Source organism: Nesoenas mayeri, assembly GCF_963082525.1.
Source record: "Nesoenas mayeri genome assembly, chromosome: 3".
NCBI classification, from domain to species: Eukaryota; Metazoa; Chordata; class Aves; order Columbiformes; family Columbidae; genus Nesoenas; species Nesoenas mayeri.
The window spans coordinates 88,964,020-88,988,860 of record NC_137544.1 but is presented as its reverse complement, the minus strand read 5'-3'; the positions used below and the strand labels follow the sequence as shown (position 1 = coordinate 88,988,860).

At 33.9% G+C, this 24,841-nt stretch overlaps 1 protein-coding gene across 1 annotated transcript in view; it reads left to right on the top strand.

The window, feature by feature from the left end:
* KIF6 (kinesin family member 6) overlaps positions 1-24,841 on the top strand; it is a gene marked incomplete at both ends in the record, with an annotated part of 142,912 nt that overhangs the window by 27,834 nt on the left and 90,237 nt on the right. Inside the window, 4 exons of the mRNA XM_080342382.1 lie at positions 3,387-3,516; positions 12,902-13,108; positions 18,452-18,595; positions 21,480-21,566. Of these exons, the coding sequence (XP_080198508.1) occupies positions 3,387-3,516; positions 12,902-13,108; positions 18,452-18,595; positions 21,480-21,566 (568 nt within the window). The remainder of the gene's footprint in view (positions 1-3,386; positions 3,517-12,901; positions 13,109-18,451; positions 18,596-21,479; positions 21,567-24,841) is intronic.

The window sequence follows — 24,841 nt, the reverse complement described above, 5'->3', positions numbered from 1 at the left end:
TCATCCATAGATCTTCAAGAACTATATTTTCAGTGTTCTGAGAATTACCTGTGTTTTAAAATTTGTAAAGCTTATAACAGCTCACTCTTTCAATACGAAATGCATTCTTTCAAAATGAAGTGTGTTCAATGTGTTACTACAGAATATGAAAGATAAGGAGAATCTTAGGTTTGTAAACTTAATCTTTTCTGTTCATTAATGGAGAGAGACCTGAAAACAGTTCCAGATCATTTCTTCAAAGATTATTTTGTTCATTACAGTTCAAAAAATTACATTTTAAATGTGTAAAATGTCTTCAGCATATGTTACATGTTGTTTATTCCCATCCAGATTTTATGTTGATTTCTTTCCTGGAACCCAGTAGAAGCCGCCAGTGAAACTTTTTTAAGATTATTGCTGTGCTGTTCAAGGCAACTTTACTCTTGAATATCAAAGTATTATTTAACATTTTTTGTGATATTATGCAGTTGCCCAGAAATTCTAACAGAATTTATATGTTTTGTTTGAATGTGAACCACCAATCTTGTAGTTCCAGGTGTAGCTCCTTGTTCTGTACTGTGGAGGAGCAGGGGAGAGAACTGGTGTAGGGGTCTTGCCAAGTTTCAGTAAGAAAAACCCAACAGCAAATGACTGAATAAGGTAACTGCTTTAATAAGACAGAATAAGAAGAGGAATGTAGATGGCCAGTAAACCTTGCATTGCATCAGATGCTGGGCACCCATAGTTTGTGCAGCATTGGGCAGAGCCTGGGTGGATTTCCCATGGTGCACTGCGCAGAACAGCACCGATTCCATCCTATTGGTCATTCAAGCTATTATATAATTTCCTTACAAGAACACAGACCCATTTCTAAAGGGTCTTCTCATGAGAATTTCTTGTGATGTTTTTTGCTAAAGGCGAGGCCACACAGATGGTGTGATGGCCAGGTGGGAGCTGTCTGCAGGCTCTTCTGTTACAGTGGCCTGGCTGAATTTATCCTGCAGCCAAGGGGTCTGTGCAGCACGACACAGTCCTGGATGCCACAGCAGAGGTCAGATGAACTGTTACATGGATTGCTAACTTCTAAACATGCAACAGCCTCTCAATCAGTATCAATGCACTCCTGTGCCCAGAAAGTGTAGAACAAGCCAATGGTGTTTTTCTTGTCTCACATGTAGAATTCATTGGAGACAGAGGGAAGGATTTCCTATCACAATATGTCATGTCAGGAGAACAGCCTGCACTAATACTTTCCATTCTCATAGTTCTGGTATGTGTCACAAGCTAAAGTGATTATGGACTAGATCTATACTTGAATGGAAAATCAAATCTGTGTGCTATTGAAACTTGTGCTGGTGGCTGAATAACTTTGTAATCTTGCCTCTTGAATCAGTCTTGACTTTGTCACTGGTTTGTGACATCCCATTGTCTGCTTTCTGATATAACAATCCTCCAGAGCTTTTCATCTAAACTTAGTTAATTGACATATCTTCCTTGTCTGGAAATTGTTTATAACCATTGATCAAAATATGGTCTGAAGAGATCCTTAAAAATTTAAATACTATGCCAAGTGTCCACTGTAAAACAACATTCTTTTCCTAAACTATGAAAAGAGGTAGATGATGCAGACTGTGCATTTCAAAATGTTAAAGTTAGTCAAAGCATCATGCTGTAATCAGAACCATTCTGGGCTTTAGCGTGTGATGCACGCACAGATGGAATTGCAGACAGGATACAATGTGACATTATCAAAACTTTGTTATGCAAGAGGAGAATTATCCTTTGGGGTTTATGTTCTGAATGGGGAAGTGGAATTTAGTGACTGTACTACTACTGCCTTACCATACCACACAAAATTAAGGCTATAGTGGGAGACAATTATACTTGGAAAAACAATTATTATGACTACTAAAGAGGCATTGTGTGTACTGTTACATGTATTTTTCTCTTGAAAATAGTGAGTGTATTGCAATGTGTTCAAATTATTTCTGTATATCCATTCCAATGTTTTGACCATCAGCGGGTGAACTACTTCCCTAATACTTAAGAGTAATTCTATGGAATGCTGTGTAGCTGCTCGACTTGATTCTGTCAGTTTTTGAGGGAAAAAAAGGAAAAGCAAAGCAAAACAAAACCCAACCAGTGTGGTTTTGAAGCAGCTTGGAATAATTAATATGCAAGAACTATCTAGAGATAAAAACTCAAGCCCCATACTCCCTCTTGTGGTTAACCTCGAAGAATATGGAGAAAAAATATATATACACATATATATACATACATATGTATATATATAAAAAGTATTACCAGTATGTATGGGGGGGACACACCTGTGTTTTTGTTGTTTTGTTGTTGTTGTTGTTGTTGTTTGGTTTTTTAAAAATAGTCTTTCTTTTAAAGAAGTTGTGATTTGCTTTTTGTTGTTGTCTCTGAACATGTAATTCACCCTGAAGGACATGTCATTCATCCTCAGTGTTAGTGTATTTCATTTTTAATAGAGTCTTCACTCTGGGAGTTTGCCAAATCCAGTGATGCAACTGCTTGGCTTCCATGTTTGATACTATAGAATGCCCTAATTGAGGAAACCTTAATGTTCAGTAAAGCAAATGAAGTTCAGCTCTCAGTAACGTGATCAAAAGGAAAAAATATATATATATTAAAGGTCTATTTAGAGAAGTGAAAAAGAGTTTCAGTGATATTTAGTAGCTCTCCCGGAGCTTTTGCCATATCCTTGCTACTTCCATCTAACTTCCTTTTTCTGAGCTTTAGGGCTTAGAGAGATAAAATGAGAAGCATTTCTAACCTGAGTGGAAATAACTAAAATAATTCTCTTTTCTTGCTTTTAATTTAAATAAAGGTGTCATTTATATTTGTGGTTATTACCATTTGAGAAGAATGGAAAGGGAAATGATCTTGACAAATGCAAAGTTATTAGAAACATATTGGCTAGAGATGTGTTGATTCTGAAATATTCTAGGCATATTTGTTCATCAAGATTATGGTATGCTTTATGTATCATTTATGCTTAAATATCTGTAGTAATGGCAAACAAAGCACTATTGATTATAATAGATGATTCATCTAAATTCTTGCTCTTGAGATTTTACTATGCCTCATAAAAATAAAAAATCCCAGAGGTTTCTCTATAGTTATAGAGTCTATATATTCCTTTTCTATGCAAAGGTTTATAATAAAAGAATAAAAAGGAGGTGATAGAGTAAAAAAAAAAAAAAAAAAAAAATCAGGACTTTCTTTAACGTGCATCATCGGCTCCTCAGGATTTTAGTTATTTTCTTATGATTGGTTTTGGGTTTTAGATGTCACCTTTTAGGTGTAATCAAAATAAAAGTATGGAACAAAGATCACCTTACAACATTTCTAGTTTATTTTGTTTTGTTTTTTCCTTGTAGAAAAGTAACAATCATGGAAGACCCTGATCAGAACATTCATCTAAAAAACTTGTCTCTTCAGCAAGCGACCAATGAAGAGGAAGCCTTAAACTTGCTCTTCTTGGGAGACACCAACAGAATGATTGCTGAGGTGAGAACTGCTGCTACAAATCTTACTTAACATCACCGGAGTTAAAATAGCCATAAATATCTCCACATAAGATATATATTTTGGAAGTCCTTGGAGATAAATCAGTAAATGTCTTCTTTTTGAGTCTATTTCCACAGTGAAATTAAATAAATTTTTCTTTCGTTATGGTTTTCAGGTTGCAAACAGCTTTCTGTTTCTCCTTAGTGAATCTGATTTGTGGTTGTTGATGTTGTACCTAACTGCAATTAAAATAAGTAAGAAAAAAATACTCCTCATAAACCACTGACAGACTTTTGAATGTGCCATGTATCTACACATACATTCATACACATTTAAAGATTAGAAAACATGGCTTTACAAAGCATTGTCAAACATTCCCAGAGAAGTACCAAGTTACCTTTGAAGTAGTTACAGTAAGTGTTAGGAGTTCCTCCTTTTTTGTTCTTATTGCATAAACAGGTGGTATTATGTGTAAAAAATCAAATGGTAGTGTGAAGCACATTGAAAATAAATGCTTGCCAATATGCAAAGACAAGAGTGTTTTTACTGATTCTGGAAAATTCAAATGAAATATTTCCGTATCCAGTAATAAAATCTGTAGGACATTTTTTTAATCTATATAATGTGAGCACTGTCAATGTGTCTTTATCACAACACAGCTAATTCTGTTTTAGAAATTTGTGGGGTTTCTTCCTCTGTCTGACCAAAAAAGATATTTAATAACTCAATGAAAAAAAAAAGACATTTGAAGTATATGAAATAGTCAAGTAACACTGTTTTTGCTAGCAGACCGTGTACACCTGGGCACGGGATATGAAGAGTTTGATTACAAAATGTAAATGGAAACAAGAACGATTTACTATCTCTTTCTCAAGGAAGACTATTTTGGCATTGACATTTTGAGAGACAGAAAGACGTTAAGGCAAGAGATTATCAAGCTTCTGGGCTATTAGTAAATATTAATATTAAGGCATGGAACATTTGGATGATACTGAAATGGAAAAAATGATACAATTGAGAGAAGAGAAACTTCACAAAGTGTAATAGAGGAGACAAAAATATGGTATTGAGTTCAAAAGCCTGAAAAGATACCATGATAGTTGGTAATGAAAACAGAAAAAGAAAGTTCATTACATGGAGAAAGATCTTCAGGAAATATCTGATTAGTTTAAGGGCCTTGTGTATGAAAATGGGACAGAATATTTAAAGAGTGGTGTGCTGCTGGCCAACAGTGTCATAAGTCAGCAATTGTAAAAGGCAATTGTGTTACATATTTGGAAAATGTTGTCCTAAACACTGAAAGTCATGAACAAATAGCAGGACTAATGAAGATGGTTACTCATTAAAGGTCAAGATAACTAATGCTTAGTAAAACTAAAATGTCAGCTCCTGTTTCCTGTTTTGAACAATGGTCAGTAGTAGTTATACAGAGATAAGTAAAATACAAACCAAGTAAATAATGTTACTTTATTTATTTGTTTATTTATTTATTTATCGATCTCCTTATCTTCATTAGCATTTGTATTTCAGGTTATTTATAGCTAATAACTTTTGCTGTATTTGTTCCTTACATAATTGGTCCAGATGCTTTTTTGTAACCTTGGTAAATTTTTATCATGAGATCTCCTGTGACACTAAGTTTCATGATTTAGCTGTGTAGTGTGAAAAGCAATCTCCTTTAACTTATTTTTTAATCTATACTTTGCTAATTTATTTGTGCTGTGATAGTACTTGCTAAAAAAAAAGAAGAATAGACATAAGAATGTGTACGGGTCCAATACTAGAGGATTCACTAATCTGAGTGGCTTAGGTTGGCAAATGTGATGCCATTGTCACTTTTGCTGCTTTTGTCACAGCAATGATTTTTTGTTGCATAAATGCCATGAAGTTGTTTCATTGATTTTTAATGAAGATTACTTAAAATCAAAAAATCAGAGAATACTTGCTTGCCATAACTACCACACATTGCAGCAATATTTACTTTGCTTAGTCTGAATGCTAGTACAATTCCAAAAATTTCAAATGAGGTAGATTTTATTGTAGAACTTTTACTTATGTAGTTAGCTCATACATCGTTTCTTTGCAATTGCAACATGTATATAACAATGTAGTTCAGAAAGCTTCCTGAGTGCTGCTTCCTCTTAAGCATTACAGAAATGATCACCCATTATCATTTAGCACTTTTGGCTTTAGATGAGTGTGGAATTTTGTATGATAACTTATCAGAATGAGAAACTAGTGTTTGTAGAAATGAGGGATTAATGTAGAGGTCTAGGGAAGATGACTTACAATATCAACCATAGCTGCTTCTCCAGACATCCATATTTTTAAAACTTAATTGAATTATGATTAAAAGATTAGGACTGTATTTAAGTGAACTTCAAATAAAAAGACACAAGGTGAATAAACCTAAATGGAAAATAAAGTAAAAGAAGTGCTTGACTCATCTGTTTTAATGATGAGGGGTTTGGCTATGGAAAAACCAAGATAAGTTTCATGGATCAGCTATAAAATCTGTGGCCGAACTGCAGCCTGTAAAATTGCAGTCTAGTGCTTTGCCCCAAGATAACCCTTCTTTGAAGAGCTGCAGGACCATTTTGAAAATATAATAAGAATGACAATTTAATTTCTGCAGTGCCTTGGCTAGTGGAGTCTGACTTGAGATTCTAGGGCTGCATTTTGCCCTCACTGCTGACTGTGCTAAAAAGAAAGTGATCATAATATTAAAAGTATTTTAGAGGTGACATCCATTCATTCATTCATTAAATGTCAGAACTTAAGGGAACTTTAATAGCTGATTACTTCTTTCCACACATAACTATATAGTTTATGAGAAGGAAAAAAGAGGAAACTAATCTAATTTGTGCAAGATTGGTTTATTGGTCAGTATGTGACGAATCCTTTGCTCTAGTTTTGACATGTACTATAAGTTGTGGAAATGGTAAGAGATATCTTTGCACAAACACTTCATAATGTAAAAATCCATATAGGAACTTTTTGTCTCTTGTGTTTTGCCATAGAGAAATAGGCAGAGACCAAACTCCAAAAACCAATTCTTTTGTTGGCAGGTCTTCCAACTGTAAGGACTATATTTTTGTATATTTGTTTTTCCCATAAAACACTTTTTTTTTTTTTTACATTTGAATGCATAGGAATATCAGCACCACTTTGTTAAAAAAAAATATTTTTAGGTTTTTTTAAGCCAACTCTGGTATGTAGGTGTCTCAAATACATGCAAACAAAGTATAGCAAAATCTAATTTGTACATATGACACAGATGGTAGCAGCAGCATCTAAAAAAGCTCATGTACAGAAATCAGTTTCCGGCCATGTAGGTGGTGTTCACAAATAATTTTATTTTGGTAGATACATAATTAATGTGTCTTCAGCTGAAGCGGTCTTTTCTAAATTCTTGTGATGGGAATTTCTTGTGATCTCTGTCTTGTGAAGTAATATACCCAAATCTCTGGATTTAGAGAATTTTTAGTACTTTTAAAATATTTTTCTGAAAATAGCAGAGTAAGGTGGGCTCAGTAGACTCCCAAGGGCATCCATCAGTTTCAAAACTCTAAAATCTTTATGTGAGATTGATATGCCTGAACACTGCAGTTGCATCTACAGTTAGCATTTGTTTTTCCTCTAATGAAAAATTACTTTATTTAATGAGGAAGGGAATGTTTTAGTATGTGGTTTTATACCTAAAATACTCTATTGTTTAAATCTGGAAGACAGTGCATACTATATAGTATTTGTTTCATCATTTAAAATGCTTGAAGTACACATGGGGCAAGCAGTAAGCTTTTGGCAATGTTTAAATATGTTGATTTCAAGAAAGAATTAAATGTTTAAACATTTAAAGATAGTGGTGGGGTCTGACTTGTGACCTCTGAATTGGACTCATTCCCTTTGTATTTATTTCTATTGTCTATTAGTATTCTCTTGAGTATATTTAGAAAGCCTCTGGTAGTGTTTGTATGCATTTGTTTTGGATGAAATATGAAAAATAGGATTTGAATGTGTGAACATATGAGATTAAATGACACTCTTGCCAAGAAGGCACGTTATCCATGTTAGAACTGCATTCCAGAACAAATTACTACTTTCTGCTTCCTCAGGTTCCCTATCGGTGTCAATTGTTAATTTATTTCCACTCTGAGAAACTTGTTCTACAGTATCATTATCACCAAATACCATCATCATGTCATTACAGGTGTTTTCATTTCCATGTGTGCTAAAACAATCACTGGTCATATGTGCTACTTAGAATAGTTCTTAAAGTGCCTTGGGATTTATATGGATAAAAGTCACTGCATAACATAGAGTTTAATTATATTCTCACCAGGGAATATTAATTGCTTTAAAAGCTACCTCAGTTACCATGGTCTAACTGTGAAACTGTACTTGCAGTAAGTATGGAAAGGTCAAGTATTGCTTTTTGAAATCATGGAAGTGTTGGATTGCACCTATTCTGATCCTTATATTTTCATGGCAATAAACTTCCAACTTCAATTGTGTTAAGTGTACCTAAGTACACCCAAAGAGCCCTTTCACTTGTACCATATTAATCAGAAAGGAATAGGAAGATATATTAAGGCAGGAACCTCCTATTCTTCAACTTACATACCCTTCCATACAGGATGGGTCTGTTGGAACTGGTGGAGTTTCTATTAATTAAAGAGATGTATCCACTCTTTTTCAATGAAGAATCTCTGCTCCTTCAACCTTGCCATATGATGTTCTGTGCTATAAACCAACAATGTGAGAACACCAGAATATTCTGATGCTGAACTTCACCCAGAGAGACAAACTGTGTTATATTGCTTTACTGTCATTCTTGTAGGACACAATGTCTCTTTTCTTACCATCTGAAATGTGACATGAGTGAAGCTGTTAGAAATTCTTCCTACAGTTATCCATCCGATTGTACCTTGAGCTTGGGGAAACCCATTTGATATCAGCCTTGGATGCTATTAGTGCTTTTCTCTTGGCCTTCTTCAAAAAGTTAAAAAAAAAAAAAAAGTAACCAAACCTTAAGAAGAAAAAGAAACCCTGCTTAAAACAAAATGTTGTACCATTTCACTAAAACATTCTCTCAAAAAAATGGAAGCATTCAGAATCAGCCTTTCTTCATTTGTGCCTTGGATAATCACTAATTCACTCATACGGGAAAATCATGTTCTTCTGATGTATAAATATTTTGATTCAAAGAAGAAAAGATTCCACTGGAACTGTATAAACTGTCAAGTGATGATGGTTTGCAATATAGACTGAATGACTGCATTTATCACCTGTGAAATCTTTTTGTCCCAGCTGTCCTGAACTCTTTTCGATATTTTCTCTGAGTGTATTTGACAGCTGTACTCAACACATTATTTTTCCAGATAGTAGCAGCTTCTTTTAGTCTAACGGTGGTTTTCAAACAGCTTTTCATATGTTTTCCTCCATTTAAGAAATATTCTCCTTCTTAGGTCCTCAGTTATTAGGAAGTTTGTTAGACCAGTAGCGTCCTATTTCTGTCTATTCTGAGTGAAAACAACACTTCTAATAGCAGCTGCAACAAATAAAGGATTTGAGAAATCCAGAAGTTCATGTACATGGAGGAACTCCTTCAGCCTTTTGTTAATTTAAGATAGTTTACAATTAGATTAAGAAGGATAACTTAGGCTCCAGCAGGTTTTTGGACATTTTGTGCCCTTGCATTCCTTGATAGAACCATCCAACTCAGATACTTCTTGCGATATGGCTGTTCTGCAGGTTCTTGTTTAAGTAGAAACCACCTTCTTGCAACTGTTGCATGAATACATGTAATGGTTTAAGACACAAAGCTTCTATACAGTTTATTCAGTTTCAGCAATCACAAGTATATCTTGGTCCTTGAAATTAAGGAGACTGGATTGTATGGCTTGAAATCTCTCTTGTATGTATTTTCCAAGATCAAACAAAACACGCATGTTTTACCAAATCAAAAGAAAGAAATGTCACTGAATTCCTCTTTTACCATGCCACAAATTGGCAGCAACAGATGACCTGGCATTAATTCCTTTGTAGCATTCATGTGATATCACAAAGCGTCTGAAGTCTGCTTATGTGGTTTATGATGTCACAGAATTCCTGGAAAAATTTATTTCTTTGTAAGTAACTGCAGCTCATCAGTTGTTCTATATATAACTTTGACAATAGCAACCATCTGCTGAAAGCCAGGCCACTCCCCTCTTTCCTTATTTTCCTTCATCACATCAAATTAGTGTGAGGATGATTTCATATACATATGGTTTGAATACTGCTAACAAAGCCAAAATGAACTCTGAAAGCCACTAAAGGAACCTTTTAGTAGGCTCTGAGACACTGTCCAGATTATTTTTTTTTCAGTTTTCAAACTTTCTGAATAGCTGGATGGTAATACTCAGAAGTTGCACATGTAACAAACAAAAAAGGCTTATTTTTGGACTGATGATGCTGATAAGCTGTCATTTCTGTTACTGTGTGTTTTGCACCTACTTGTGTGGTAAAAGCAGCAAAGTGTGAAGGGTTATGACTGCAATTAACATTACACAATCCCATCTCATTTAACAGTTTATATTTTTATTGCTTTGTGCTTCCTTGCTTTATATGGGAACTGCAAAATAGAGATAGAATCATTGTAAAAAAGACGACGGGTGTATTTATTAAAGCACGGTTCTTCTCTGATGGTCTTTGTACAAATAACAGTTTGTGATTCCAGCCAATGACTTCCAAATCAGCATTGCTCGTTTTACATGAAAAAAGAAGTTGTGGAGAGAAAAGCAATGGAATTTCTAATGACCAGTCCAGCAGAATCTGCCTGAAACATGAAAAATCAAGTTGTGGCTAGTGTATTACTGTAGGCAATAAAGACCTAATAGGGCAAATATTGCCCTGAGCCTTTTGGAACTCAGAGTCCTAAAATTATTTTCTTTTATGTTTTAAAATATTTTATCTCTGTTGGGGTCAAACAGGTGTGACTAAAAGCAAATATTGAAATACATGATGCTTTGCAGCATAGTGAAACTTAAGTTTGCTTAAGAATGCTTATTTTGAGGTATGATGATTTCTTCTGCTTTTTTTAGAGCAACCTTTATTTTGTGCTTCCATAGCTAGTCCTGTGTTTATATTAGATCTGGCTTAGAGTTGTTTGCAGTATAGTGTGACCAGTGCCATGACTGCAATGCAAAATGTCTTCAAATATCAGTATTATTTATGTTATGAATATTGAGCTGGAAAAATAAAATATGCAATCCTTCTTCACAGAGCTGTAAGTAGTAAAATCATAGCTCTCCTAGTAAAATAAGTGTAGCTGGATCTGATTATTCATGGAATCAGAATTGTTGAATGAAGTACATTTTAAAAGCATAAAATTTTTCTGAGTAAAACTGCATTTTAAATATGTTTGGGAGTATTTTCTTGCTTGACATCTTTCCCCGAACCTGCTTATTTTTATTCCCATGCTACAATAAACTGCCCTGCATTTGTTCAGCTTCGCCTCTGAATTCAGCAGTGTGAGACTGCATGCTGATGCTCATTTCACAGGACTGTGAAATAATCCTTAGAAACCGGGCAGATAGGGAGAGCCAGTGGCTTGCCTATATTATTCCAAAATTCTTCATCTATATAATGATTAAAACTCTTCTCCATTTCCCTCTGAGCTTGGCTTTATTAGGTAAAACAGCCCAAAATAAAATAATGCTAAGGCTGTAATTTCATTACAGAATTTTCGCCAACAACTACAAGCATACGCTATTCCTGCGCAACACCTAGTTGTTCACATGCCGTATCCTGCCATTTCCAATTATTCTAGGAGGACTGTTTTCTACAGCTGTGCTGTGACTGAATCCAGACACTGATCCAGGTTAAATACCTATGGTTTGCAGACTTTTTTTTTATTATTATTTTTACATTTGAGCTGGATCTGTTCCCAAAAAGAGTTCAGTTGTAATGGCACTATTAAAGCTGGGGTGGGGGGGGAAGTTAAATCGAAAGGTAGATATTACAACCAAGATGTATAGCTGTTCATATTATTCCTGGTATGGGAGTATTCAGTTTACAATCTTTCTATTAAGAGCTGTCCTTTCTAGATTAATAAGACAATGCTGTTAACACCTGTAACGTGTAGGCTATATTAACATTTGCAATGTTTCATAACAAAGCAGACTGTGGAATAAAGAAAGGCAATATATTGGTATATGTAATCTGAATCACAGGGTATGCCCAGATAAATATTTACTCAAGAATAAGAAAGGAGTGAAGTATATTTTATGAGATTGATGTATACAATTTAACTAGGATTTTTATAATCTTTTTTAAACAGCTATAAATAAGTATAGATTTTGTTGTTAACTTAATAATATTAATTATTAATTTATTTCACCACCCTGTTTTTCTGCAAGTCAAGTATTTATGGCCTGATAACAATGTAGTCATAGTTGTTATAGTTTATAAATATACTGTTTGTATGGTAAGCCTATAATCTCCATAGATATTCTAAAGCTTTAGCTATTTATAAATGAGGATAATAAGGAATTCATTTAGTTTTCAGTTTTCATAAACAGCTTGATATAAGTAAATGAAAGGGCCTTTAGATACTTAAAGCTCTTTTATATGTTGTTTAAGAAAAGAAGGGTGCATGTGTGATGGTGTGTGGCCATTTGAAATCTAAAATATCTGAGAGCTGTTTAAAATCTTCTGTTCTGCATTTCTAATATAGCGGGAACATCGCTAAAGTCATAGTAAAGCTGAGCATCTCTAAAAATGGACCAAGAGTTTCCATGTGTATGGTTAAAGAAGAATGGTACTAGCTATTCCAAATAAACATATTTAATGCCAAACCTTTTATGAAAATTCTCATGCCACATAAAATTCTGATACAGATTTTGCCAAGTTAATTTTTTTTCACAAAAGTAATGAAAATTTGAAAGTCTAAAGCCTTATAGAAACTCCTAGTCTTATACTGGCAGCTATCTAGCCCACCTCCAAAAAAGGCAGGGGCAGTGGGGAGGCTTACCAATGGGGACATTGACCTGATGAAGATCAGGAATTAGTAACTTTCCCTCTGATCAAGATGCCTTTTTCTAGTATTTCCCAGTATCCCTCAGCATAGTAAGGCCAGCTGCTTTGCTGATATACTCACTGCTAGAGAATCTTGGAACAAGGTTATTTGCTTGCAGTACAATTTATCCAGATCAGAGTTATCCAAGTATTTAGCCAGAATGTGAGTGCCAGGTAAATCCTTTTGGGTTCTTCTTGCATATTCATTACAGGTGCAATAGCTAGAAAATTGGAGACATTATTTCAGTTATCAGATTAATGAGCTAAAAAGCTAAATTTATTTATTAAATGAGCACTGAGGCCTCTTTCTTTCTTTTCACTGTAGACACCAATGAACCAAGCCTCAAGCCGATCACACTGCATTTTCACTATTCACATCTCCAGCAAGGAACCTGGATCTGCAACTATCCGACGTTCCAAGTTACACTTAGTAGACCTTGCTGGATCAGAGCGTGTTGCAAAGACTGGAGTTGGAGGTCACATATTGACAGAAGCCAAATATATCAACCTCTCATTACATCATTTGGAACAGGTAAGCTTGTAATTGAGTGAAACATTTCTACCTTTGCTACATCCTGTTTAGCAATGTACAATGTTTTGGAAATCTTGATTCAAATATTCAGTTAGTCTTTAATGCAGTTTTTAAAAATGTTTGAGTTGATAGCTCTTCATTTGAAATAACATATTTTAATTTAGGAAAAGCTTATAAAATTAAATAGTACACTTATAGTTGGTATACAGGGTAGTATTTTAAAATAGTTTTCTTGGTTTATTTGGCAAAATAATTTATTTACAAGATTGCAGTTATATTTCTGAAAAAAAAAAAATGTACTTTGTGGTCTTCTCCCTCTTCTATAGCTGGAATCAAGATGTATCACTCAAGAATCATTGAACTAAAGTGATCAGGTTTTATTTGGTTCAAACATTCTAATATGGTAAAATATTAGGCTTTTCTCTCATGTGTTGTTTTATCCCTCTACTAATATGAATCTTCAGACTCTTTGAGAGAGGAGTTACCTGTGTTAAGGTATTTATGGATTAACTACCATAATTGGTTTTAAACAACAAGACTAACAGATGCAACTGCAATAATAATAATAAATAAAAACTAATGAAAAAATAATAGTAATAGTAATAGTAATAGTAGTAAATTACCTTTGTAATTTAGCTCTTGTTACCGAAAAAGGATTAGCATGTTGATTTAAGGTATACTCAAATTTCTGTCATCTTTTCACTGCTGCTTTTTATTTCAGATGTCACATTTGTAAGAGAAATTAAATTTTCTAAGATTGAATACGCAATATTGTTTTCGCAGTAAATACTGTTCCTTTTGCCAGAAATTTGTTATTTTTTTGAATTCTGCTGGATCATATGGCATTTTTTTCTTAAGACTTATTTAAATGTTTTTATATACAACAATAGCAGGTCTGTGAAGCTGTCATGTAGGGGAAGAAATAAGGGGTGGGGAGAGAAGAAAAAATGTGTAACTATAAAATTCAAATTGATCCCTTTTAAATTATGCTACAGTATATGTGTTGAGGAAATCCATTAAAACAAAATTCTGTGGGTGTCTATATGTGAAAATTCTTTAAAATTATGATTAGGAAATATAACTGATAGTTCCACTTACTGTGAAGGATATTTTTCATTTTTATGTTTTTTTGTTTTTCTGTTAACACAAAGAAATCTCTTAGATTTAATTTAATCTACTATCAGACATATTTCATCTGTCAAAAGAAGCAGCTTAAGACACAGCAGGTGGCAGTCAGTCATTTACTATTATACTGAATTTTTTTCATACCCCTCATTTGTTTAAATTTTACCTTGAAGAAAAAGTCTGTATTTCATGACAAGGGTAAGTTATTCTAAAATTGACCCCTTCAGAATCATACAAATTGTACTTGGTACCCTTCTCATTTCTTGTATTATTTTTAGGTATTTATGATGCAACATTACATGAGCTTCTGTGAGGCTGAATTTAATAATCAGTGTAGTGTGTTTTGAGATACTCAGGTTTGAAGTGCTGTAAAAGTGTAAAATATTAATATTTTGTCATGCAACTTCTAACCCTTATTTTTAAAATAAAAACAGAGATAAGCACATATGGTTCTGTCTGGGATTGCTTATCATTAGTAAAACAGTTTTCTAATAGTGAATAAAAGACCACTGAAGACAGTAAAAAATATCTTTTCGTTCAGTGGTAATTGGGCCACTCAATCCTGACCTTGCAGTGACTAAAATTGAAGTACAATGATTCCTTAAAATAAGCTTATTTACATGCTCAATTACTTAGTTACCTACTGGTGTTTCAGTGTTGGGTTATGCCATTTTTAAACAGTTTGCGTTAATGAAATAGTCATGTAAAATTATGTGTGTCAAGATGACAATGGGAACACAGTTCTGTGTTATCACACTTGCTCTACTTGTTAAATATTCACAATGTGTTAAAAAAATCTTCAAATAAATCAACTGCACTTTTTCTCAAGTGGCCTATATGTCTAGAACAGAATGCAGATGAGACAGTGTCATGCAGCTGATCTACAGTGGCAATAAGGACAATTGTATTTTAATGCCCACAGTGATATGATGTGAAGGTGCTCTTCAAAGTCCCTTCTACCATATCCAAGTAGCTTTTGTTGTCTGTCAGAAAGTAGCATGTTCTAGTATTACACTGCTTTTTTTTTTTTTTAATGTGTGTACATATTCCCTTCTGATACACAACAAAAGGTATCCTGGGCAGAATTTAGAGTTACAGATTAACAGTAAAACAGCCACATGATTTGACACTATAGTGGAGTTAGAACTGTATGTATTTCCCTAAAACAATAGAATACAATGTTCCTTCTGCATTGATGAATATGCCTCTTAACTGTCATTTAGCATGTTAACTGTCATTTAACACATTTCCATCTAGGGAATGCTGAAACTTTTTATTCATTAGGGAATGACTGCTACTCACACTTACTGGAGTTTTTGCCCATAAAATTTGAAACCACTGCCAGCCATCAAATGCTAGATTTATGCACATCCTATAGAAAAAGTAATTTTCTGGTTTTGTTGTTTCCCAATTAACATACATAGACATTATAGTAACAGAAGAAAAAAAAAAAAAAACCACAAACAAAACCCAAGTAACAACAACAACAAAACAACAAACGCAATAGAAACCAAACAAAAAAAAAACCACCAACCAGGAACCTTTTAATAATTTAAAGTGAATTATCTACATCTGTTTCCAGTTAGCAAATCATGATTTTTTGGGGTGAATTATTTCCAGCAAGACCTGTAGTATATGCTGGAGACAAGCACATATCCAAAAGCTAAGAATGCTTTTTATTAACTACAAGACCCAGCAGTAGAGTCTGGATATTTTGCTGTAAGCTGATAAACTCTACTAAAGATGGGAGGTGGGATGAGAGGCTTAATTCACAGAAATCTGAAGAGTGGGGAGGTGTGAGCAGGAATCTGGAAGGATGCTGGGTGTGAATGAAAGGCAGTGTCAGAGGTCTTGTGACTGCAGATGGACAGGAGAAAAAAGGAGACCTCTGGAGCTGGCATATGGCTTCAGAGCATGTGATACACTGCACTGCAAGATATAGATGTAACTGGTAATGCTGTACCTGTAACTGATGCACCCCAAAATCCTCATCTCCTGAGGATACCCTGAGAATGTCCTGGCTGCCTGTTGGCATGAAGTGCAAATCTATTGCCCATATGAAGTTACTGCTTGCACAAAGGATGTGGATAGGAACAGGGACTCTTAGGCACATTTCATATCAATCATATCGTATTGACTTGTGAGTCTCAGGCCTTCCTTTGTGCTTAACAATAATTCTATATGTTTCAGTGAAGTTATATGTGAGTGATTGTACCTGCTTTATGCTATTATGTTTTATATAAGATGAAATTTTATAAAAAGTGACAGTATTTCTGAAGGCTTCCACATTTAAAAAATTAATTAGGTCTTGAAGTGTTTTTTTTTCACTGATGCAAAATGAAACTTACTGCCTTAAATTATGTTTATTTTAATCATCATATTACAGTCCTAGTTCAGTGATATTAAGGCCTTTTAGGCTTAGACCTACCAGTATTAAAAAACAAAAGAACACAACGCAATGAACCAAAACAAATAAACAAATAAAACAAAACAGAAAACAAAACAAAAACAACCAAAACAAAACAAAAACAACCAAAACAAAACAAAACCAACCAAAACAAAAAAAAACCCCACTTTTTTATTTTTCTTTTTTTTTTTTTCTAACAGAAGGATAGTAACACCCTTTTGACCATGTCGAAATGAGACAATTTTCTGATTATTACATTTGGTTGGCTGTTAGAAGATGCAAGTTGAGATCCTATATGGGTGGTCTCTGTAACTTTGTGAAATAACATAATTTCCCCCTCCTTCAGACTTCTCCTCTTTCTGTTCTGGATTCCTTGATTGGATTGTAAAAGCTGAGTTAGTTATTTATATGAGTTTCTTTTAAAGGGACTTAAACTATTGTCTTTTGTGTTATGTCATATGACAGTACAGTGACTCCTGCATCATGAGACCTGGTCATACAGCTTTTCAGTGCCAGTGTGAGAGGGTTCAAATTCTACCTGGGACACAGAGCTCCTGCATGAACTTCAGAAAAAATGAACTTCTCTGTAACACAGTTCCCATTTTTAATGGAAATAACATATATTCCCTTTAGATCTTTTCCCATCTTGTCTATTCATATCAAAGTCTCCATGTGGCAGAGACTGAGCCTGTGCTTTTTAATGTATATGCTAGCCTACCATGAGGTTTCTATGCAAGATTATAAACTAACAGAGATATAACATATTTCCATCTAACAAGTTGTAATACAGGAGATTTGAAAACCTTGATCCACGAATGGGTTTCTGGATTCCTTTACAAGATAGTGATTTTCATATTATGTATTTATCCCTCTCAGGGCTGCCTGTGTAAGATTTATAACAATAAGAAATTTTAGCTTTCTGAAGACTGTTAAGAGAAACTGGTGCAAACAAAAGAGTTGCTACTAAGTTTTCTAAAATAACGATTTTCTTAAGTGCAGCATAAACAAAATATATGCTGGTGTGTGACATTTATTAAAGGAAAAACAACTAATAACTTAGGATAGCTTGCACAACTTGTGTAGCTAGTTTTTCAGTACAGTGCTTGGCCAGATAACAGTTCAAATCTTTTATATCACAACAGATCATGGGTTGATCTAGCTTTTTATTTGGTAATAATTAGGTCCCATAATGTAAACAGTTGAGAAAGGAAACGGAGAATAATAGGTGTACCATTTCCGGTTAGGCCAAGGCATATGTATTCTAATCTGAGTTATTTCTTTACAGCAATACATTGTAATCATGCGCTCTTTTATTTGTGTTTTACACTTTAATACATTTTGTCAGAAATAAATGTATTGACCTATCTAAGAAACATGTGCTATAAGAATGTGGAATTTTAAAATAATACTTTAGCAAATATTAAGGAAGTTTTACTTGAATGATATTCATACTTTATTATTATAATAGAAAAAATATGAAGAACTTTTCAAGAAGTTCCCATGTCTTAGGAAAGCCTGTAGGTTTTAATTTATCTTATTCAGTTTCCATGTTGCTGAGAGGCTGTAAAGCTAGGGTATGATAAAATTAATTTAGTTGGTCTTTCAGGTCCACCTCCTACAAAGAGATATAAACTCACTGATATTTAAGTTGAAATTATTTCAATAAAATTGGTGAATTTGCAGCTAACTGGGTGCTTAAGCATAGTTTTGTTGTATCAGAAGTTTAGGTTTCTGAAAAAATTTGCTTTGTTCTTTTTATGTGTCAATCATTAATAGACATGTAAATTTTAACGTTTTTGCTGTTTTTTCAGGTAATAATTGCTCTTGCAGAGAAAAACCGGTCCCACATTCCTTACCGAAACTCTATGATGACTTCAGTGCTAAGAGACAGTCTGGGAGGAAACTGCATGACTACCATGATAGCAACGCTCTCTATAGACAGAAGAAACATAGATGTATGTTATTTTCATTTATTTTCAACAAAAATGTTTTCACTTCTGTAAAGATCCTCTTACAACTTCTATTAAGTTTGCAATTCAAGTTTGTATGCTTCATTCTTATCCTTACAAAAAAAAACTTTCAAACTTTGTTTCCAAGACATAATCTAATCAGTGGAAATTGCAGTAGTATGTAGACAAATCCCTTAGGAAATGTGCTTTTCTGTAAGTAATCTCAAGTCAATGAGCAGCTGGGAAACGACTTGCACCTAGTGATGAACTATTTTTTTTTTTAATTTACTATTTTCGTGATGAAAAAATCTTTGAGCTATGGAAACGTATTTCCAATGAAATTTTCACAGTAAGATGTAAAAGTAGATTATGTATCATACTTGAAAGCCTTGGCAGAACTTCTGTAGACTTCTTTGGAGTTGAAATTTCATTGAGTATGGTGGACAACTATAAAGTTGACTTGGAAGGAGAGGGAATCAGGTGTGGTAATCTGGGATTTTTGGAATTTTTTCTTACACCTCTATCTCCCTTCACCAGTTTTCTGCACTGGAATTATATGTAGTGATGTTTTCTTCTCTTTGTTTACCCAAAGGGCTGTAGTGAAATGAGGCTATATCTGGCTCATGACTGATTGCCAGCAGTGCTCCTCAGAGTTCAATTTTAGGGCCAAATCTGTTCAATATCTTTGTTTAACCATTAGGACATAGCTTTGTCTCTTGCAATGAAATCAATGAAGCAGAGAGTTCAAAGTTGGAAAGGGCACTCTCATGAAAAGGACAGATAGACCGTTATCCTAGAGAACTAGATTATATTCCTATTTCTATCAAAGAGTTTGTACACAACTTCTCACATCACCTACATAACATTTTTGCAATTATTTCATACACCTGCAGCAAAGCAATCCCTAGAGTATTAATTGATTTATTTTTGTGAAGCCCGCGGATACTATAATGATAAGTATGGCAGAAAAAATGGTTAGGAAATTAGTAGCTGTCAGCTTTGATTACCATTTTGATGGCATAGAATAAATAGATCATAAGCTTACATAATGAACATTGAAGACTGAATTAATTAGCTACTCATTAATTTAGCATATGCTTCACATTGAACAGGGCAAAGAGGTCTGGTGGAAATATATGTACGTGTACTGTACATGTAATAGTACTTAGTATATGTGTAGAACCTAATTAAAATCACATTAGCTGATCATCATAGCACAGGAACCATACAGCAGAGGCAAACATAGAGCCGAGCTAAGACTGTGTGCAGCTTTATTAATTGTAAGGCCTTCCTTTCTTTTCCTTGAGAAGTCTTTAATTCTTCAATAAACGCTAGTATTTTTCATGATGTAAGCCTAATTCAGATACCACCTCTCCCAGCACTAAAAGAGACACATGGCCTGTGGAAAAATGACCATATCTTTAAATTGGTATTTTCATATGTTGGAGGACTGAAAACTGCAGAATTACTTTGATTCTGAAATATGAGTCTGTAACAGTAGTAAAGTTCTCTTAATGTAGGAGTGTCCTTGTTTTGGCTGGGATAGTTGATTTTCTTCCTTGTAGCTGCTGTAGTGCTGTTTTGGATTTAGAAAAAGAATAATACTGATAACACAGTGATGTTTTAGTTGCTGTTAAGTAGTCAAGTTAAGTGGTCAAAGAGATATTTGATAGCAGATGATGTCATGATCAATATCTATTTTGGGGAAGCTGGCCAGTGGAACTGCTGCTGAGGAACTGGTTGGGTATCAGTTGTCAAATGATGAGCAATTGCATTGTGCATCACTTGTTTTATATGTATTGTTATTATTTATCTTATTGTCATTATTATTATTTTCCCTTCTGTCCTATTAAGCTGTCTTTATCTTAATGCATGAGGTTTACTTTTTCCGCCGATTCTCTCCCACATCCCACTGCGGGGGAAGCTATCAGCTGTGTGTGGTGTTTATCTGCCTGTGGATTAAACCACAAGGGGTTATGTGTAAATTCTTGCATTTTAAATGCAGACTGACATATTTCAGAAATTTTTTTCACACAGTTTATCAAGCGTCATTGGAATTTCTAAGACTACTGCATGATGTTTTATTCTTTGAGCTAACCGAAAACAATTGCTGGTTTTTTTATTCATCAGATAGATAAGTTCTCTACCAGGGTCCAGCATGTCAGTATCAGCTGATCTCAAAGGAGAGATAAATACTGAAGGATCTTCAAATTCTTCCTGTGCCCTGGATGAGGGTACACACTGGTTGTCATGGAGTTTCCTCCACAAGTTCCCTCTTTCATCTTCTTTTTTTTTTTTCTTCCCTGCCTTCCTTTTCTCCTAGACCCCATCTTCACTCATCACTCATCTGACAGTTTTTTATCTGATATTATACTTCCGTGTGCCTTCCAAGTCTCGGTTTGCTTCTCATTTGTTATGGACTTCCACTTGTCTTCCCTTCAGCTCTTTTTCCAGCTTCTTTTACATACACTTGTCTAGTTCCATATTTGCCAAAAAAAAAAAAAATGGATTTAATTACTTTTCTCTTTTCCTCATAATTCAGAAGGTTTTACCTTCTCAGTATTACAGTTTTCTTATCCTTTAGTGCCTGCTGGGAACTCATTTCAAACACAGGTGATCAAGGGATTGACAGGGTCACTAAAACATGTACTATGATTTGGCAGTTTTGTTGTCATTGTCATTAATATACTAACCTAATTTCCCTTGAATATTTTAATTTTGGATTATGAAATTACAGATTATTTCTGTAAAATGTACAAAAAATATAAATGTGTTTGTTGAGTTCATTAGCACTCTGTTCTACTTACCTGGTGCAAAGCTAAATGAAATTTTTCTTTTTTCTCTTTTTTTAATGTTGTTGTTTGTTTGTTTGTTTGTTTTTTTCCCCCAGGAATCTATATCAACCTGCAGATTTGCACAGCGAGTTGCTCTTATTAAAAATGAAGCAGTTCTTAATGAAGAAATTGACCCCACACTGGTGAGAGATGTCTGGGGGCAGAGGAGAGGAGATAGTTTTAAGCTTCAATAATCAATAGCAGTCAAATGAATGTTGAAGGTTTTATACTGAATCACCCCATTAAATTGTTTTCAAATGCAAGTTCCTTTTTTTCTATAAAATAACTGTTATTTTTACTTTTTTTCTTTTAAACATAATTATAATTAAATGGACCTTTATAAAACTTCTAAAGGCTTTCTCAGCTCTTAAGTCATCTGAGGAGCACTGATCACTTTCATTACTGTCTTTGTGTTGCTTCTTTTAGGGTGTTAGTTTCTAAATCATAGTCACAGATATCTGGATGTCCTTAAAACTCTTAAAAATCTACTCAGATTACTAGTCACTTGATGAAGGTGCACTGCTGCACTGAAACAGTTCGTGTATTTAAAAGCTAAGAGACATACAGATATAGTCCTTCCTTGAGATTGGTCCAAGGAACATTGTAGCTAAGAACTCTATAAAGTTATGAAAAAAAGGAAAACAGGTAAATGAGACGTAGAAATAAGATTTCCACATAGAGTATTAGGCTTATGTTCACATCCCAAAGAGCAGCAGAGGAGCTCTGCAGAATGGATTGGGATTTAGGAAGTGCAGAGAACGGTAGAGGTAATAATACACATTGGTAAAGCATAAAGCATTGCCAAATAAAGAAAATTATTTTCTTCTTTTAATGTCATAACAAAAAATATATTTTATTTGTAACTTGTAGTATTTGGTTAGTCTTTCCTTTGAAAGGTTTTATATATTTCTGGCTTGTTGCATGCCAGATGTGTTTGAAGATGTGCTCTGCAGTAAGTTGTATTATATTAAGAGGCCTTTGTTCATTTATGTAATGTAATTTTCTGCATTACCTGGGAAATTGATTTCCTATCTAAACACTGAGTACACCTATTAAGGATTGATTAATTCAACATAGTATTGTAGATAATGATAGCAACTGGAGCTGCTGGGTTGCATGTTGTATATTGGAGACGTTTTCTGATATGGGAAATGTTAGACTGAGATTACATAGGTCATGCCAAAGCTGCATATGTGGATACAATGAAGAACTATGGATGCGTTTCTGCATAACATCTATCTCTGTGATAGAGACATGAGATGACAAATAAGTTCCGGTTAAGCTATTATATTATTCTGTTTATATATAAACAGGCAATATTTAAAACGTAGTTTTTAACAACATAAAATTTAACCGAGCTTTTACCCTTTAAGGAATATAAAATCTGAATTAAATATTTTAATTTAAGTGGTCCTGTATGTTTAATTGTGATTGTATTTCTAAATTTCTCGTAATTTGTAATTACTATTTTTATTTTGTTCTTATATGACCTTCTGAACTGGCTAGGAAATGCCTTTCCCTTGAATGCTAGGCAGTAAAATGCTCTATTATAAAACATAAGAAGCATATCTTGTCTAAAATTTGGGCAATTAGATGATTATTTCATTTATTGTTACTCAATGGTAATTAACATATTTCAGTTACTGTTAAGGATTGTGCTTTTATTTTCTCTTGTCCTCGAATTTCAAAGGGCACAGATTATTGTCAGATTTTCTGCTCTTTTAGCTTTCTCATTATTTATTTATTTTTCCTTTCAAGCAATTTCTAAGAGTAACAGCACCACCAAAAAAAAAAAAAAAAAAATCCAAACCAAAACCAAATGAACAACAACAACAAAAAATGGCCAAAAAATTAAAGCTAGTAGGCACTGAACAACTTCTTCATTTTTGTCTGTAACAAATTCTGTATTTCCATCTGTCTGTCCTTTTTTTTTCTTTCCTACATAGGCTTTATAGTAGCATATCATGCAAAATATTTGTTCCATGGCCACAGAAGCCTTTGATTGAGGTGGAACATGTACAGGCTCCTGAACATTTACTGCATCCTGTGGAGCTATACTCCATGAGTTTGGTATGTGTCGCTCTGCAGGATCATTTAGCAAGTCAAGCAAAAGTGGACCTGTGAGAATTAGAAAACCATCCACTCTTGTGGAAACTGCAGGGGAACACAAGTACCTAGCCTTTATTTGGCTCTGTGCTCACTGTGGAACTTGTTGACTATCTTAACTACCTAAATTATATTCTTATGGTGCAACCTGATTATTCAGTAAAGTGCTGGACTTACATGTGGGTTTTTTTTTTAAGATCGAACGCCATTTACACTATTTATCATCTGGAAATTGATGGAAATTTATAAAGAGATCTTGATAGATCTGAGTTAAGTCTGACTGTTGTGTTAACTTTATTCTTCATAATGCAGACTACCTGACTGTGTATCTTAATATGAAGATGAACCTGTACCCATAGTACTTTTTAAGCGATTCAGCTTTGAACCTCTCTCACTCATGACCAAAGGATTTCTTTTAAACTGAAAACCAAACTGTTGAACCTGAATTAAATCTAGTCTACTCTGACATTCATTTAAAAATATAAATGAAATTGTTATGCTTCTACAGGTTTTTGTTTGTCTTAATAATACTTGAAAATCAGTCTTTTATCCATGTCTTGAAAATGGTGTTTCTGTTGAACATTGAAGAGGGATGGTACTATCCGTTCAGTTTCCTGTTATTTTATACTTCAATCCCATATTTTGTTTTATTGACACAGTAATTGATAGAGACTACAGCAGAGTGTGGCACTAGGGTAAAGCAACCTAAAATGTTTGGACTGCAATATTCATGAAACACTCTTGCAACATCTGTAACTGGCAGTTCACCACCTTAACAGATTATTGAACAGAATATTGTTAAGTTCACCTTTCATGCTTTATAGTAACAAATGTAAGTCTAGAGTTAAAAGAAATAATCATATATGTTTAGAATGTTTTGATTTTTAAAGTAAAAATACTAATTTAAAGTTCAGGAAGCCATGATTAAATTTAAACATTAAAAGAAATAAACATTTTTGAAGGTATTTTAACATCCAGTGAAAACATGTCATTAGTTATAATAATGTTATTTCTACAAAACGCATGCAATCAAGAATTGTTCCTTTTTCCTTGAAAACCTTTTTCTCCTGAAAACTTATTTTGCATGTGGAATCAGTGTACTCATATTCATCTAAAAATATCATTGGACTCCTGATACATTTGAGCCATTATAAAGTCATACATCATTAAAATGATTGATTATAAAGTATCCAAGAATTTGCTCATTTGGATTATATACTTAGGGATTTTTATATTGTCTCTGCTTTGTAGAATTTGGCCCTGGGAGGCAAAGGATTTGTAAAATATGGTTTAATACAGACATTTTTTTCCA